General features: G+C 38.3%; 2 protein-coding genes across 2 annotated transcripts; one reads left to right on the forward strand and one right to left on the reverse strand.

Moving 5' to 3' along the window:
* Positions 1-71: 71 nt before the first annotated feature.
* Positions 72-12,039, reverse strand: dnai7 (dynein axonemal intermediate chain 7). The gene is made up of 17 exons (XM_041781314.1): positions 12,006-12,039; positions 11,897-11,904; positions 9,265-9,334; positions 9,086-9,174; positions 7,194-7,298; positions 6,757-6,894; positions 4,821-4,955; positions 4,579-4,682; positions 4,091-4,249; positions 3,835-3,976; positions 3,675-3,765; positions 3,389-3,552; positions 3,155-3,314; positions 2,844-3,058; positions 2,607-2,765; positions 444-557; positions 72-347 (listed from the first exon to the last, which is right to left on the reverse strand). Exons 1-17 carry the CDS (start codon positions 12,037-12,039, stop codon positions 72-74), a joined length of 2,163 nt encoding a protein of 720 aa, XP_041637248.1.
* A 45-nt stretch (positions 12,040-12,084) lies between these two features.
* lyrm5a (LYR motif containing 5a) lies at positions 12,085-13,423 on the forward strand. Its single transcript, XM_041781009.1, has 3 exons — positions 12,085-12,203; positions 12,413-12,484; positions 12,568-13,423. Exons 2-3 carry the CDS (start codon positions 12,440-12,442, stop codon positions 12,778-12,780), a joined length of 258 nt encoding a protein of 85 aa, XP_041636943.1. The 5' UTR covers positions 12,085-12,203; positions 12,413-12,439; the 3' UTR covers positions 12,781-13,423.
* The last annotated feature ends 1,630 nt before the right edge of the window (positions 13,424-15,053 follow it).

Below are 15,053 nucleotides of genomic sequence, written 5' to 3' on the forward strand. Positions count from 1 at the left end.
TCATATTTATATTAAATGCACTGTTCAGATTTTTGTTTTAAAGGTGCAGTCCGAGGTTAATTCCACACAGGTTAAGCATACATCAGGGGTCTGGTGGCACAGAGCAGGCCCTGTATCGTATCCACGAACAGGTTGTCTGATTCTCTGGTCCTGGTGATACCGTCAGCGCTCATGCTGTCCTGGAGCATGTGGATGAAGGTGGAGTGAAATTCACTGCCAGGATAATGGTCTGGTGAGAAGGCCTCACTGCTCTCTGTGATCTCCAGCCTCTGACTTCTCTGAGCACCAAGCAGGTAGAGACTCCACGAGTCTCTAGGCACAGGGCCAGGACCACGATGCTCACACACCTAGGACAAGGATAATCAACAGGGGCTGTTTCACACTGGAAGAAAATAGGACAGGAATGAACAAACTGTATCCAAACTAAGCCTGCGTGGAAGTACCTGCATGACCAGATGCTCCGCTCCACATTTGGCGTTCCATTTGCTCCATGAAAAGGCACAGGCAGAGGCAAAGAGGGCCATCTGTTCATAGGCAGCATGCTCTGTCAGTGGATCCTAAAGGCAGGAAAATCCCACAAAAAGCACTTTAAAAATGTAAAATTTAGACTGTGATCAAGTAGCACAAATGTGTGTGCGGTAAATGTCAGTAGCAGTGCCAATTAGTCTGTCCCAAGACCAAGAACCGCTTTAAAGAACTTCTGCAATTCCTCCCTTTATGCTGGGATGAGGTAAATGTTAGAAAAATGCCTCCAGTCTTTGCCTGTATTCTTCCACTGACACCAAATGAACTATTGGCTTTCCAAAATTAGAATGCAGATGTTGTAGATGATGTGTTTTAGTGTAGTTTTCACTGCAGTATTTCCAGAGTATTTGACAGAAGAAATCCTGCAGAGTGAAGCTGCATTGGCAGGTATTGCATTCAGGTACATGTCTCTATACCAGGGCTCATCACACACATTCAAGCAAGAGCCAGCTTCTTCTGTGATAGACATTTTAGGAGACAGACCTTCAAATATACTAAAATAATTTTTACATTCTTTCAACTGTGCGTATATTTTAAGTGAAATCAGTCCTGATCATCTATTCCACAGCCAGCTAAAACAGGGGAATGGGAGAATGTGGCCACATATTTCTGGGGTTATGTTAATTTCTGAGTTTGATGGTAATTTTCTGTGTTGTGATTGGTGAAAAACATGCCAGAAAATGGTCTTTTGTTTCCTGCAGGCAGGGAGGATTTAACTCTTAAAGACCCTGAAGTGGAAGCTGATGCAGAAAATGCAGCTTTAATCAGGAATGGACCAATGGCAAACTGTGTGTAATATTTGCTTATTTTTGGCTGACAGGTGAATTTCTAAAAAGGACAGATCAAATTTTCAGTTGTTTTTGATAAAAAAAACGGTTTCAGTCTCAGTTGTTTCTGAATTGTTTTAATAGCTGAAGGGGTTTAAAGTAATAAAGATACCCTCAAAGGGATATTACTGTGATTTTGAAGTTGGGCAGCATTTGCTACCTAGCAGTAGTAGTGGCATTATCCGTCAGTGATTTTAGAGAGCATTGCTCCTTTAAGAAGAACCTGCTGGTTGGACCGGCCAGGAATCTAGGCTATACAGTGTAACAGATGGGAACAGTTTCTCTGTGAAATTTAGTGAGTTTTCTGTAAAAATGTGCCACAAGACAATGCTGACTCAAACAGGCGCACTATTAAAAACTTGTGAAGCATTTTAACTTTTACCCAGAAAGACTGTTTATGTCAGTATTTTGCACTCATGCCTTTGGCTGCTGGTTAGGAGCTCTTGCATTTCAATACAGTGACAAAAACACAGAGGCTTTCTGAGTATAAAATGGTTCAAAATTTTAGATAGTGCGTACGTTTGAGCTTAACTTTGTTTTGTGGCCCAATTTAATAAAAAAATCGCTAAATTCAGAGGGGAAAGTGTGCTCATCTGTTACACTGTATACCAGGGGTGTCAAACCCAAGGCCTGGGGGCCAAATCCGGCCCACAAGATCATATGATATTTCTGTTATAACTGGCCCATCAGTCTGAGGTCTGCAGATTTCCTCAAGTATAAAAATGTGAACTTATCCTTGATGATTTAAGATATCCTTGTTAATTCATAAAATCTGAAAAAGTAAGGAGTAAAAATATTAGATAAGAAGTCAGGGAGGTAGGAAAAGAAATTAATTTGTTTTAATTTCATAGTTTCATTTTTTTTGTGTCAAAATAAGGACTCAAACTTGGCCCCTGCTGTGATTGAGTTTGACACCCCTGCTATAGCCTAGTTTCCTGGCCAGTCCAACCAGTGAGTCCTTGAAGGAGCAATGCTCACTAAACTCACCGGAGGATAATGCCACTATTACTGGTAGGTACCTCATATGACTCAACTTAAAAATACTGAAATATTCCTTTAATACACAACATTTATTTTCCTCTGCATAGTTACTTGCAATCATTTCCTTAGCAGCTACTGTAAACTTAATGAGAACCAGCTAATAAATTTTACTCTGCTGTTAAGGTTTTATACCCATTGTCATGTAATCAGAACAAACTTGCATCAATACTGATGAGTCATAATTCTTGGGACAAACAGGTAAAAGATGCAGACCTTGGCAGTCGTGCTGACGTATTTGTCGGTGTACTCATCCACAAAGATATTGATCCCTGCGTTGAGCATTGCTCTCTGCAGAGCTGGACCGCTCATCCACTTCTCCTTCAGGTGAGAGAGACCTCTCTCTTGCTCAGCTTGTAACATACACTGATTACCCTGTTGAGAAGACACTGAATTAGAACAGGCACATAACATCTCCGTGTTTATTCCTGTTACCTGCATGCTGGGCTTTACCTTGATCATGATACTGACGTCAGTGAGCGCCCCACTGACCGTGAAAAGAGCCGAGTTCTGGTCAAGCGGCCTGAGCTCCCATCTCTGGAAGGGAAAGTTGGCGTAAGTTTCCTGCATCAGCACAAAGGCCTTGAAGGAATCCATCTTAAACGACATCTTGGCCTCTGCCCCCTCATAAGAGACGTCGGTGGTGCCATCCATCCTCCACTGCTTCTCTGAGTTAAAAATGAGTAATATCATTGACTTTTTGAAAACTTTTATTTTTTCTCTCAGACCTGGTGGTGTTTTTTATGTGTTAAAGTCAGCCCTACCAGCAGCATCCCAACAAGCAACCTGGGGAGTTTCCAGGAAGATGACCGTCTCAGGCAGTGTCACAGTTACACCTACAGGAGGGCAGGAGAGAGTGTCGTTTTCATCGGATGAAGAGCTTTTCCCAGGGTAGGGAAAAACCTGTAGCCCTTTGTTCAAAACCTAGAAATAAAACATGAGCATGAAGTGTTTTTTAAACACAGTTTCAGCAGCTAATACAGACAGCTTTTCTCTACCTCTCTTATATCCCAGCCGTTCATCTGGTGGGCTTGTGGTGGGAGATGAAACACATCATAATAGAAGACCCCACCCAGGGGTGTGTACTGTCTTAAATCCACCACATGGTCACCATTTTTCACCACTGTGAGCTCTGCAGGAGGAAAGGCTGGGTCCCCCTCAGCTTAAGAAAGAAAAAGAAGGTTGTGGTTTTGTGTATCTTGAAAAATACTAAACTTAAACAAGACTTTAAAATCTGTGCGTGACAGAATGTTTATGTCTTATGTACTAAGACTTTTTTCTTACCACAGACAGCCTCCATCTGCGTTTGGATCTGACTCACTCTCTCCCCTGCAGACCGGGTACTGTCCCTTCTTGACTGAAAACTGGCTGCACTCTGTGAAAGAGGCGGTCAGAATCAAGAACATCACACTGAAGTTAACCAGGAACTTATTTGTCCATTTACCTTTCTCTCCTCAAGCCCTTGGGTAGACTGCACCTCCTCATCCTCTATCTCCACTTCCTCTGTCACCTCCTCCCTCTCTTTCATCTCCTCCTGCTCTGGTACATCCACATCTGCACGAAGCTCCTCATCATCTGCAAGAGACCTGTTTCCAAATGCATGACACCACAGTGAAGACAGAATGGCCACTACTACCAGCATTATTACTGATGTTTAAGTTCTTGCTCTAGTTGTAGCACAGTCTGTGGTAGGGGGTCACCTGTGGCTGGCAGTGTGGACTCTCAGGTGAGCCATCCTGGCCTGCGAGGTCAGGTGATCATAATGTGTATGAAGGATCCTGACAGCTATGTTGCTGACAGCCAGCTGTTTAGGAAGCTCAAAGCCAAGGCCTACCTCCTCGAAGTTTAAACCCTTGAACCTGAATGTGACAGGAATGTGACAAATCAAAATAAACTGGTGCTTCATGCTGGATGCAAAAGGAAACGTTCTGCTCCAATGAAAAGGTACGGCATGTCATTAAGCACAAAATAAAACAACAGAAACCCTGAGTGGTTTAGTATCTGGTCATGTCCAAACTTTTTTGGAACATGCTGCAGGCATCAAATTCAGAGTGTGTGTATATTTAAAAAAAGAAACACTGGAGTTTGTACCTAAAATATCTAGTCTTTGTGCTAAATCAAATTGAATATAGACTGAAAAGGATCACTGTATTGATGTCCCAGCTTTTTTGGAATTCCTTTGACATACCTTGGATTCTTTTTGAGGTTGGCCCAGAGACACAGTGTAATGTTGTCATCTCTGATCACAGTCTGCATGTTACCCGTCTCAGTGTCAATATTTGCACTGGCTCTCTATAACAAGGAAGACGAGACAGAAATAAGAACGGCTCTACAAAGTGCTTTCCTCTGACCTTCAGATACTAGATTATTATTTTATTAAACCATCACTTCTTCACAATGCAACATCAAGAACAGCTATGCTTCTCAAACCTTGAGAATCTCCTCAGTGGTGATCTGATGTTTGGAGTGGATGAGTTCCTGCAGACTGATGAGATTCTCCTGGTACTTCTGTCTGTCCTGTGGATCTGTAACATCTCTGAGCAGACCTTCCAGCTCCTCTATCAGCTAGAAGAGAAAACATTTATCAGCTTAAGTAACAGCGAAGTACACAGGGTTTTAAAGAGAAGAAATAGCATTTGAACAAGTAAAAGCTCTTGTTAGAATGTTTTTCAGTATAAGCCTGTGTGCATTTATAGTCTGGGTGCAAGATGTGCACAGAAAACGAGAATGCTGACTAAACATGATCAGAAGTTTAAAATGCAAGGATGTGGGCTGATTGACATGAGGTAGACAAGTTTAGATAGTTGATAACTCATGTATGCATTAGAAGTGAGGCAAATTACCACAGAGAGCCTTCTGGTAGTGTTTTAGATACAGTTTGAATAGAGATTAGATATATCAATATGTATAGCATTTGAATATGGTAAATAGATTAATAAGTACAAATAAACATTTAAGGTGAGCCATTTACCAAAGTGATTTAAGTTAAAGTTAATAGATTAATTAGTGCAATGTGCAGATGAAGTAAGGCGTTTTACCACGGTGGTCTGAGTAAAAGTTAGGAGATTAATTAGTGCAGATATGCATATGAGGAAAGGCATTTTCCATGGTGGTTTTAGTAACATTCAATAGATTATTTACTGCAGATATGCATATGAAGTGAGGATTTTACCACAGTGATTTGAGTTAATGTTGATAGATCAATTAGTGCTGATATGTATTCAAGGTAAGACATTTACAGCGGTGATTTAGAAAACAGTTAATAGATTTATGAATACAGATATGCTTATGAGGAAGGGTGTTTACCGCAATGATTTAAGTTACAGTTAAAAGATTTGTTAGATCAGATATGCATATGAGGTAGGGCATTTTTCTACAGTGATTCCAGTTACAGTTAATTGATCAATTAGTGCAGATACGCATATGAGGTGAGGGCATTTACTAAAGTGATGTAAGTTATAGTTAGTAGATCAATTAGTGCAGTGTGCATATGAGGTGGGGTATTTTACTGCACTGACTTAAGTAACAGTTAAAAGATTAATTAGTGCATATGAGCATATGAGGTAAGGTATTTCACCGCAGTGATTCAAGTAACAGTTCATAGATTAATTAGTGCAGGTATGCATGAGGAAAGGCATTATACTACAGTTGTCTGAGTAAAAAGTAAGAGTTTTATGAGTGCAGATAAATGCATTTGAGTTTTACTGCAGTGATTTAAGTTACAGTTAGTAGATTGATTAGTGCAGATAAGCATATGAGGAAAGGCATTTTCCACGGTGGTTTTAGTAACATTCAATAGATTAGTTAGATCAGATATGCATATGAAGTGAGGCATTTACCACAGTGATTTAAGTTACAGTTAATAGATTTATGAGTGCAGATGTGCACATAAGATAAGGCATTTTACCGCAGTGATTTAAGTTAGCTTGTAGATTAATTAGTCATGATAGGAGACTTACCTAACAAAAGTGCATTCTGTCTAGACTAAAAATTAAGATTGGAATACCTAATAACCAAAATAGATGACAGTTTATCTTTTGGAAAAACTGAGCAGAGAATACTTGTCCATCCTTAAATCCTGTGTTATACTGAGGAGGACAGTTATTAGACTTGTTTATTAAAAGTAGAAAAGGGTGTTTTTATTCTGTCTTTCATCTTTAATATTGATTCTTTTGCTTTTGGTTATTTTGTTCTTTATCACTTATTAAATATGCATTACTCCATAAATAGCAGTATGATAAATAAGGTCTTCACAGTAAATGACATAAAGTTCTTTTAAATAAACTGTAAGTTAACACAGCACTAAAACTAAAGTTTATTAAGTTGTGAGTGATTTATCCAATAATTATAGACACAGCATACACACCTTTAAGGTGTCATTACATTTCTGGAGCACAGGTGTGATGTCAGCCTGCCGGTCATCTCTCCATAAGCTGATATAGGTGTTAATATCCTGCTGTACCGTTGGATCAGGGCTACCATCACAGCACATGTATTTCTCCCACTGTGCAAAAACCAGGATCAGGATCAGTTTGAACATCAGCAACAAGAAAGCTGCTGTAAATTAAGATAAAATCACAACAGCTGATCATTTTAACTCAGTTCAGCCTGAATCTAGACAAACATTTTAATTTATCACATATATGCCACTGTATACCTATATTTATCTGTTTTATGTCCATGCTGGTGTTGGCTAGAATACAGAAATATGATGTGCTACATTCTGGTCACTATTACAAAAACTCGTCAAATTCTGTAGGACGTTTCTGTACATTAAAATTGTATTTTAAGACAGAAACACACCTTGGCTTTCTCCACAGTATCTGTTTTCCACTGGGTTATTACAGCGTGATTTTCCTCCAGTAGATGGCGCAGCTCATTCAGTTCGTTTTCTCTGCGCCCTCGGTCCTGTAAAAAAGACACTGATGAACTCAGCTGGTACAGGGAGAGCCTCATAGCCCGTTAGAGTTTCACTGCCTGTCATAATGGTTGGTCTTGAATCTTTAACCCTTCCTGACTGTTAAATGTTTATTGGCCTGAGGTCGCTGAGGTGGACAGGACAATATTCAAAAATGACTCCTGACTAATAAGGGGGATACAGACATTTTAGGAAGTTTATTATAAATATTTAAGGTCATTTATTTGACATGCTCTTTTAAATAAAAAGGGGGGCATTGGTACATTTTAGCTTAGGTTAGGTAAAATAATACTCTCGCTCTGATAATTCAAACTTGATTTTATTTTTCCAACATTCTGAAACATTTTAATATTTAAGAGGTCTGTGACCATTTCTCCTGGTCAGATTAGACCTAAGATGTAAGTTTAGCTCTAATGATACTATCATTAGATCTTATGACATATTTAATGGTTTACTACAGGGGTGTCAAACTCAAGGCCTGGGGGCCAAATCTGGCCCATGGAACAGTTAAATCCGGCCCGCAAGATTATATCATATATTTCTATAATAACTGGCCAATCAGTACTCAGATTTCCTGAAGTATAAACATGTCAATTTTTCATTGATAATTTAAGATATCCTCGTGAAGTCATCAAATCTGAAAAAGTAAGGAGGAAAAAATGTCAGGAATTTGGGAAAACAAGTTAATTTGTGTTTTAATTTAATACTTTCATTTTTTCATGTCACAATAAAGACTCAAACTTGGGATTTTGGCTTTTTATTTTGTACCCTGAGTATTTCAACTCATAATTTTGACTTCTTATATAGTATTTTGAACTTTTAGATGTATATTTCAAATTTTTAAGTCATGTTTTGACATTTTTAACCAATTATTTTGTATTTTATCTTATATTTTAACTCCTTATTTTGACTTCATAATCCCATAGTTTGACCTTTTAGACTCACAATTTAAAAATTAAAATCATATTTTGACTTTTAATTTCATGATTACAATTTTTATTTTATATTTTGACCTTTTAAACTCCTTTTAAAATTTTGACTTCTTTCTAATATATTTTCCTTTAAAAACATTATTTTTCAATTTCAATTTCATGATTTGACCTTTTTGAACTAGTAAATTTGCTTTTCTCAGATTATGATACTTTAACCTCAAAATCATTTATCATTGGTGCAATTTTTTTGTTTTTCCTATTTTATCAATGGTGAAAATGCAAGTTGACAGTTTAACCCATTAAAGCCTGAAAACACAAATTATAGCCAGAAATTTCTAATTTTTTGGAACTAAAATGTTTATTTCACTTTCTATTGAAATTCAAAAAAATCCAAATTTCTATAAAATTTAACATATATATTTTTTTATATCTCATTTGATACATTAGGTGTTTTCGGTAACTGATAACCCTCTTAAGGGCATTTTTATTTTTTTTATTTTTTTACAATTTATCAGATTGTATTTTGAAGTTTTTTTTTGTAATTTATGATCATATTGATTAGATAGAGGTCTCATAAAAGTACGTATCAAATATGGTACAACAGGCTTTTAGGGGTTGATATTATAAAGTTGACCCTGTTTGACCCTCAGGTCAGACCTGAATCCAGAATCTGGCCCCTGCTGGGACTGAGTTTGACACCCCTGCTTTAATAGATGGTTTACCAAAAACTAGGAGCTGAATTTAGCCATATTCAGACTAAATTTATCCCCACCGGTAAACAGAACTAGATTTTGTTCGTCACATCCCAGAACATTACTGGCCTGGTATTTCTGTGGATATCTTACCTTTAACTCGAGCTTTTCTAGCTCCTCTGCCTTCCTCTCTCTTTCCAGTCTTTCCTGCTCGTCTTTCTCTGCCTGTAGCCGTGCTTCCTCTATAAGAACGGACAAATGTGAAGTTTATGTGTTAATATCCAACAGACATTTATTTCTCTTGGATAATAATAGATGAGTCTCTGGATTACCTTCCTCTCGCAGCCTCCTCTCCTCCTCCTCTCGCTGCCTTGCTAACTGTTTCTTTGTTGGCTTTTTGCCCTTTGTGAGAAATTTATGAACATCAAACCTTACATGTCAGCAGAGGTGGAAAAAACAGACTTTTATTCTCAAGTACTCAGGTTAACGTGTACTTAGAAATAAAAGCAGTAGTCTATAAATCTACTCTAGTTAAAGTAAATATTCATTTAAAGTTTACTCAAAGAACTGAGTAGATAGTTTTGATACCTCAGACTGTGGTGGGTGTACCCAACATTAATATTCTCTCTTTGGTTCAGTTTGTTTAGAAGTGAAAACTCAATGGAAACTAGAAAATAAATAGGTATAAAGAGGACTTTCACAGTTATCTTTCCTAGAGAATACAGTGCACAGCACAACTATTCACCTGCCTTGATGTTTTACCCTTTTATAGTCAATATGGTTTAACTTTTCTGACAAAACTTTTAAAAAGACCTTTTTATTGTCAAAGTGTAAACATATTCATACAAACCAAAGTCAGTTAAATAAAAGCTGTAATTTAAAATAAGTGACTGCATAAATATTCCCTCCTTCTAGTCAGTATTTAGCAGAGACTCCTTTGTCTGCAGTCTCAGCTCTGAGTCTGTGTGGATAGGTCTCAGTCAGGATCAAACTTCTGGACTCTGGAATTTTACTCTATTTTTCTTTGCTAAACTGCCCAAGCTCTGTCAGGCTGTTCAGGGATCAGGTGTGAACATCCCTGTTCAAGTCCAGCCTCTATTCTCTCTTGGATCGAGGTCTGGGCTTTGTCTCAGCCTCTCCAGAACATTCTCTTTGTTGTCTTTAAACCGTTTCTGCGTAGCTTTCTCTGGATGCTTCGGCTCATTGTCTGACTGGAAAATAAATCTTCTCCATAGCTGTAGTTCTCTCAGACTGAATAAGACTGTCCTCCAGGATTCATTTCACCCTCTACCTTTACAAGCCTTCCAGGGCTGGCTGCTGAGAAGCATCCCCACAGCATGATGCTGCCCCCACCGTGCTCCACAGTGGAAATGGTGTGTTTGTGGTGATGTCAGTGTTTGGCGTCTTGTCTGATGGTCTAAAAGCTCCATTCTGGTCTCATCAGACCAAAGAACTTTGTTCCTCTTGACCATGGAGTCTCCCACAGTCCTTCTGGTGAACTCTAGTCCAGATGGAATCTGAGTTTTCTTCAACAGTGTCTTTCTCTTTGCCACTCTCCCATAAAGCTCTGACTGGTGAAGAACCCGGCCAACAGTTGTTGTCTGCAGAGTCTCTCCATCTCAGCTGCTGAAGCTTGGAGCTCCTCTAGAGTAGTCATAGGTGTCTTGGTGGTCTCTCTCACTAGTGTCCTTCTTGCACACTCAGTTTGTGAGGACGGTCTGATCTAGGCAGATTTACACATGTGACGTATTCCTTCATTTCTTCAGGATGATTTAACTGAACTCTGGGGGATGTTCAGAGACTTGGAAATGTTTTTGTCTCAATCTCCTAACTTATACCTTTCTATGACCTTTTCTCTAAGTGTTCTTATATCTTCATGGTGTAATGGTAGCCAGGAATACTGATGAACCAGTGACTGGACCTTCCAGTCAGAGGTGTCTTTATACTACAATCACTGAGACACAGTCACTGACCTCAGGGGATCCTCATTTCACTAACTGTGAGACTACTAGCACCAACTGTGTGGACCTCTGTTGGAGTAGGTCAGTCACTTTAGAGGGGGTGAATACTTATGCAGTCACTGATTTTACATTACAGATTTATATTTCATTGTGCTTCAGTGTTTTGTAGAAATCTGTTTTTACTTTGACACTGAGGAGTTTTTTGTAAAAAAAAAAAAATCTTTATAGATTCAATCAAAGGTTAAAACATTCAAGGGGGTGAATACTTTGTATAGTCACTGTATAAATCTGATGTTTATTATATGATGTGTGACTTAACCTACATTAAAATCCAACAGCTGTTTTGGGATGAAATATGGAGTCATTCTGACCATCATGTGTGGTGAAAGTTAAACTACTGGCCTGTTCTGGTCTTGGCAGAAAGCTTAGACCTCCTTGTTTTGGCTTTTACTTTTATTTATTTTACTCAGTATTCAATGCTTTTTAAATATATAATGAAGTACAGTACTTTCCCCAACATAGACTTATTTTAAAAAGGACAAAGAAAGCATAAGTACACAAAAAAATATTCAATCACAGTAATTTGAGTAAATGAGATTTGTTATGTATATAAACACCAGTGTTTAACAGGAGATCATAGTTAACTACAGTACATAGTTAGAGATAAACTGAGAATGAGTGTGTGAACAAAGTAGTGAAATGGATTTGAGACCATTTTAAGCTGTCTAAAGTAAATCCTTACCTGCCTTCAGTATTTATTTTAGAATAAAAAGATGCATGTTAAAAAATATGAAAGTTGATCGACCCTACCTTTGCTTGTTTTGGCGGCTACCGTTCACAGGAGAAAACAGAGAAAGTTAAAACGAGTCAGGGTAAATAAAAGGTGTATATCAGGGAAATGGTCTGATACTGCTAATGAATAAGGTTAAGGTATTCTCTTTAACAGCTAACAACAGTCTTTGGTTCTTAAACGGTCGGAGGCTAAAGTGTCTGAAGCTCTCACTGTGTTAGCTGTAGAGTTAGACTGACACTTTATAGTTTGAAAAATTCCATTTGGCAAATTTAAAAACCAAAAAGTGGTATTTTATACGATCTAAACAGTAGAAACTCACCATGCTTAAAGCGGTAGCGCGTCCCAGTAACCATGGAAACGTTTGCGCATGCGCGCTTTTCTGTTTGTATTTGCGACAAAACGAAACGGCATACGACTGTGTACGAGCCGAACCTGCTGACATTAGAAGAAAGGACAGAGTAGAGGAGACCTGTCTTCATTATCATCGCCTGAATAAACCCAACCTATCGAACAGCATGTAAATATGAATGTTCTTCAGTATGGACGCTGCTAGTGACTGAGATAAATACAGTCTGTGAATGCTAACATGCTAGCTAGCTAGCTCCATTCTGCAGAGGTTAGAGGCAGACCAACATGTATGAGCTTCTGTTGTTTGGCTGCTCACACCTGTCTCTGTTTCTGTGGATGTTTTAACACCACGCTGCTCTCCTGTCCTCCTGCTTTCAGAGGTATAAAGGTCACCCCGGTGCCGACATGGCCAACCCTTTACGGGGTGAGGTTATCAGACTGTATAAAACTGTAAGTGAAGTGTCAGTGATGCATTCAGGTTCAGTTTTTCTGGTATAAATGACTCATTTCTGACGTGCTCCCTCCTCCTAAAGCTGCTGTATCTGGGCCGTGAGTATCCTCAGGGAGCTGCGTACTTCAGGGAGCGTCTGAAGTCAGCCTTCATGAAGAACAAAGATGAAACAGACCCTGAGAAGATCAAGAAGCTGGTGGCCCGGGGGGACTTCGTCATCAAGGAGCTAGAGGCCCTCTATTTCCTCAGGAAGTACCGAGCCATGAAGAAGAGGTATTATGAACCAGAGAAATAGACACATAAAGCACTCCAGTCTGAGATGAAATACACCTAGTTAGGACAGCCGAGGTGTCAAACGGCATTATTGACGTTTTTGCATTAATACTGTTACTAATGAGGAAGTGGAGGAAACACATTCACTGCAACTCTGAATACTTGCACGGATATAGAAGAAATAAGTTACTGCACCTTGAAAGTGATCAGGGAGGCATGTGAAAAAAGAGCCAGGAAGCTAAGATGTTACAGGATGTGTTTTGTAATTCATGAGACATCCACCTTAAAGGTGAGTGTGATAAATGAAAACTACTGAATGCCATTAGCTTTTCTTTAGAAACATTACTGTGTATCTGACAGGCCTACTGAGAGATTTGTAGGCTTACTGAGCCAAGGTGACTGATTTCAGTCAAGGCAGATGAAGACCTTAGCAATTTTAGTTTCTAAAATACTGACTGCTCAGACCTGCACCTATTCTACAATATGTGAATATCAATAATCAGCTGGTACCAAACCAGTTGAATAAAACTGTTCCAGTATTTTGTATTTCAATGTTTAAAAACATGGTTAATTTTTCTAAAGACTGAATGTACATGTCTTTGTTTCAATGCACTATTAGATAGAAATCATGGATGTAAAAATGACGTCCTGTGTTATAATAAATATCCCTGAATTGGTCGTCTTGGTTTGTTTAATGCAGTACTTCTAGAAGGAAATAATCTTTGAGATGCTTTATCAATGAGGGATTTCATCCTGCTCCTACATTTTCTGTAATCAGAGTCAAAGTCAGCATCAAAATAGAGGGATCTGGGTTTTTACCTATAAATCTGCTTCAAAAATCCTCACTAAACCCAACGTAGGGTTTTCAGACTGGTATGGACTACACAAAGACAGTGCATATTAACTATTACACCTTTCAGGGGTGTCCAAACCATGGCACAGCAAGTTCTAGGAATAAAATGGAAAACAGCCTACATTCGGACATGAAGCTTGTGCTTGACTGTATTGCATGTCTTGGTGGTTCTAGCTACGGTAGCCTGGAAGTGCATTACAAAATGACAACATCTGAAACACTTTACACAGCTTGAAAGAAATTTACAAAGTCTGATACCAAGTTACTTAATTTTTTCAAGACTTGCAACTTGGGTCACTTTCAGCATTTGGTCTGTTCCCATCCATAAGAGGCTGTTGTTTGAATTTTGTTTAAGAAGGTGTCAAAGTTTTTTTGTGTTTTGTAAGTTTGTTTGGTCAAATGTGGTTTTAGATTTTGAATTTGTTTCATGAAATATAAAAACGTTTTTGTTAAAGGGTTTCAGACTTTATAATTTTGTATTGCACCTCCAGGCCACCGTAGCTGCCAAGTTAATTCTGTAAACAAACATTTTGAAGAAGATTTTTTTTTTCTGTGTAACTAAAATAAGCCAACACTAAATGTTAAACGTATTGGCAACCAAAATAAAACCAGCATCTCAATTTATAATACCCTAATGCAGTGTTACTCAACCGAAGTGCCATAGAGTTGAAAAATACCTTCATAAGAGCCACAATCTAAGTGGTAGAAAGTGGCGAAAATGGGTTAAAGTGACATTAAAAATTAGTTAAAGGGGGAAAAATGGTCAAAAAGTGGCAAAAAAGGTGAAAAGGGTTAACAAAAAATGCCAAAAACTGGTTGGAAAGTGACAAAAATATGGAGGAAAAAGTGGCAAAAAGGGCAGAAAGTGGCAAAATAAAGGTGAGAAATGACAAACAAAAGCATTACAGGTGGCAAAAACATGACAAAAAATTAGTGAAAAGTGACTAAAATGGGGAGGAAAAAGTGGAAAAGGGGCATAAATTGGAAAAATGGGTGATAAGTGACAAAAAAAATGAGTTACGGGTGGCAGAAATGGTCCAACAGCGGCAAAAATGTTGCGAAAAATGAGTGAAAAGTGACTAAAATGGGCAAAAAGAAGCAGCAAAGAGTTGCAAAAATGTGGGTAAAAATAGGAAAAAGTGGCTTTTTATAGCAAAACGCAGTTTAAATGGGTGAAAAGTGACAAAAAAAATGTTGGAAAAAGGGCAAAAAACAGATAAAAGTGGCAAAAGAAGCACCAACAAGGGCCTAAAGCAGCAAAAATTGATCAAAAGTAGCAGAAACGGAAAAGAAATAGCAAATAAGGGCCTTCTGTATAATTGTGGGAAACAAACTTATTAATGAGACTTGTAATGAGTAATTTTTGAAGTCAAACTTTGCTTTTTTATGGTCTTCTGGGGAATAATAATTTAAATTAAGACATAAAAGAGCCACGCGTAGAG

Source organism: Cheilinus undulatus, linkage group 23 (assembly GCF_018320785.1).
Source record: "Cheilinus undulatus linkage group 23, ASM1832078v1, whole genome shotgun sequence".
Taxonomy (NCBI): domain Eukaryota; kingdom Metazoa; phylum Chordata; class Actinopteri; order Labriformes; family Labridae; genus Cheilinus; species Cheilinus undulatus.